Source organism: Triticum aestivum, unplaced genomic scaffold, assembly GCF_018294505.1.
Source record: "Triticum aestivum cultivar Chinese Spring unplaced genomic scaffold, IWGSC CS RefSeq v2.1 scaffold55051, whole genome shotgun sequence".
Classification (NCBI taxonomy): Eukaryota; Viridiplantae; Streptophyta; class Magnoliopsida; order Poales; family Poaceae; genus Triticum; species Triticum aestivum.
The window spans coordinates 1,218-4,464 of NW_025226286.1; the positions used below are offsets into that span (position 1 = coordinate 1,218).

At 50.3% G+C, this 3,247-nt stretch overlaps 1 protein-coding gene across 1 annotated transcript; it reads left to right on the plus strand.

Moving 5' to 3' along the window:
- Positions 1-292: 292 nt before the first annotated feature.
- On the plus strand, positions 293-1,437 carry LOC123172547 (BTB/POZ and MATH domain-containing protein 1-like; the record flags this gene model as incomplete). Its single annotated transcript, XM_044589498.1, is given in 1 exon segment — positions 293-1,437. A coding segment is annotated over 1 exon segment (1,002 nt), but the record flags the coding sequence as incomplete, so codon positions are not given.
- Between the last annotated feature and the right edge of the window lie 1,810 nt (positions 1,438-3,247).

Sequence of the window (3,247 nt, forward strand, 5' to 3'; positions counted from 1 at the left end):
CGGCCTGTATATGCCGACGGCAGCTGTAGGCGTAGCCTGGGATAAGCCGACGGCCGCTATGTGCCGACGGCTGCTGTCGGCGTAGACGGGGATAGCCCGACGGCCATTGTACGCCGACGGCCAGGACCTAGCTGTCGGCATATCTCGGTTTAGGCCGACGGTGGCCGTCGGCATACATTTGGCTGTCGGCTTAGAGCCCTGTTCCGGTAGTGTCCACTACTTCGCCTCTTTGTTGGACCGCCAGCGCGAACACGGTGGTCTCTGACCAGGACCAGGAACCAATTCGGATTTATATAGCAAGAGCTTTCACATGCCGGGCAGGGACAATCACATCAAACGCAGATGGAATCTCGGTGGGCATGACTGGGAAATCCGTGTATATCCGCATGGCGGTGAGCCATCGGCTCCCTCCTGGGTGGCAATCAATGTTGTCCTTCTCAGCGAGTGCGCTGTGGCTGTGGTGACGACTATACGTGGTTGCTTGGTTGACCCGAAGGGAGTTCGTGAACCATCCGAAGAAATTTGTCGGTCAGTAGCATTCAGGAAACCCCAAGATAAATCATCTCAAATGCTTCTCATGCCATGGTATACGCTGAATAAATCGCGTTATCTCAAGGATGATTCTTTCATTGTGCAATGCACCCTTGAAGTTCTGAAGGAGCTGCCAGATATACCAGAACCAGAAGTGCATGTGCCAGTGCCAACCTCTAACCTGCACCAGCACTTCGCTGAACTCCTGCAGAGCCAGATGGGAGCGGACGTCACATTTCTTGTGTCCGGGGAGTCCATTGTGGCGCACAAGTACATACTCGCGGTAAGGTCCCGTGTCTTTAAGGCCGCGTTCCTTGGTGACATGATTGAGAGGGGCTCGGAATGCGTGGAGATTAAGGACATGGAGGCCGCGGTATTCAAGGCGTTGCTCCACTTCATCTACACTGACACTGTGCTAGAATTCGAACAGCAGGCGGGTGCAGAGGCCATGATTACCGATACCGTGCCAGAATCCAGACAACAGGATGAGGCGCATGAGCAGGCGGCATCTGTGATGGCTCTTGCTCAACATCTACTTGCTGCTGCTGACAGGTATGGGCTGGACAGGCTCAAGCTCATCTGCGCCAGAAAGCTCTATGATGGCATCAAAGTGGACACAGCAGCGACAACTTTGGCTTTTGCCGAGCAGTACAACTGCTGGGAGCTCCAGAAGAGGTGTGCTGATTTCATTACCAAAGCTTATGCCGGGAGCTCATCTCTTGATGCTGTGGCGGCGACGGAGGGGACCTCTGGTCGTGATTGATCTTCTCAGGTCTACGTGTGGGATAACAACGGGGCCTTAATTTTATGGTCCATGGTATTGTATCTGTTTGAGCTTGCCGGGCATGCTTGTCTACTACGTACTTTATGCCCGTCTTTCAATAAAATTACAGTTTTTCTAATTTTCATACGTCTGCTTTTAATTTTGCTTTAAGTCGCTTTTGTGGCCATCGGATGTGCACAAGTCTTAGCGCTGCTCGCTCTGTCTGTGTCATCTCATTGGGGCTTCAGTAGTCTGCGTTGGTATTGTAAAACATAGGTTTTGGAGGGACTGGCTCAACCCTCTATGAGGTGGCCTATCACATATATATAATGGTGTCATACAAGTCCTATACCAATACGGTATGGATTACACAGTAACACTACAATACAAAGTCTAACACCCTCCCTCAATCTCAACTTACTCCTGAAGCATCTAGGAGGTTGAGATTGCGCCTACAGACCTCAAACATGGGAGAAGGTAGAGGCTTGGTGAAGATGTCTGCAAGTTGATCTTTTGAAGAGATAAACCTACTTGTAGTAGCTTCTGTGCGACACGTTCCCTCACAAAATGATAGTCAATCTCAATGTGTTTGGTCCGTGCATGGAACATCGAGTTTGATGACAGAAACGTAGCACCAATGTTGTCACACCAAAGGACCGAATGATGTGGCTGAGCAACTCCTAGCTCTTGAAGTAGGGACTCAATCCATATGAGTTCGGCAGTCGCATTGACAACTGACTTGTACTCAGCCTCTGTGCTGCTGCGGGAAATAGTGGCTTGCTTGCATGCACTCCAGGCGATCAGATTAGGCCCCAAGAACACAACATGTCCCCCCGTAGATCGCTTGTCTTCTAGACACCCAGCCCAATCAGCATCCGAGAATGCAGAAAGAACTCCGGAGGAACTGGGGCGCAGGTGAAAACCAAAGGAGACAGTGAGACGCACATAGTGCAGTATGCGCTTCACAGCAGACCAGTGCACATCAGTAGGTGCATGAAGATACTGGCACACCCTGTTAACCGCAAAGGAAAGATCAGGATGCGTGATCGTCAGATACTGCAGGCCACCAACGATAGTCCTATACTCAGTAGCATCCTCGAGAGATAGAAGAGTACCATCAGCATCTGAAAGTTTGTGAGTGGAGGACATGGGCGTGGGCGAAGTCTTGCACTTGAGCATACCAGCACGGCGCAAGAGATCAAGAGAGTACTTCTTCTGGGTGAGAGCCAAACTGCCACGAGACTGATGAGCGACTTCAATATCCATGAAGAAATGAAGTTGTCAAAAATCCTTAACCGCAAAATCACGACCAAGCGCAGTCACAAGAGCATCAGCTGCTGTCGGAGAGGAGCTAACCAGGACAATATCATCCACGTACACAAGGAGGTACATGGTCAAACTCGGTCGCTGAAACAGGAATAGTGAAGTATCAGCCGTCGAAGGAATGAATCCATGAGTGCGTAGAGCTGAAGCCAGACGAGCATGCGAGGCACGAGATGCCTGTTTCAATCCATAGAGAGCCTTGGTCAGACGACAGAGATGATGAGGCTGAGTGTGATCGACAAATCCAGGAGGCTGCCTCATGTAAACCTCCTCTTCAAGCAATCCATGAAGAAAAGCGTTCTGCACGTCAAGCTAGCGGAGAGACCATCCACGGGAAACTGCTAGAGACAGAAGAAGTCGAATAGTGGTAGGCTTGACAACTGTACTGAATGTATCATTGTAATCCAGACCCTGACGCTGTTTAAAGCCCTTAGCCACGAGACGCGCTTTGTAGCGCTCAATTGAACCATCTGCATGTTTTCTTCACGTTGAAAACCCACTTCGAATCGATGATGTTGACACGAGGTGGAGGGGGAACAAGTGCCAGGTCTTATTCTGCAAAAGAGCATGATATTCTTGTTCCATAGCAGCCCTCCAGTGTGGGATACTCATAGCGGCTTGATAACTGCG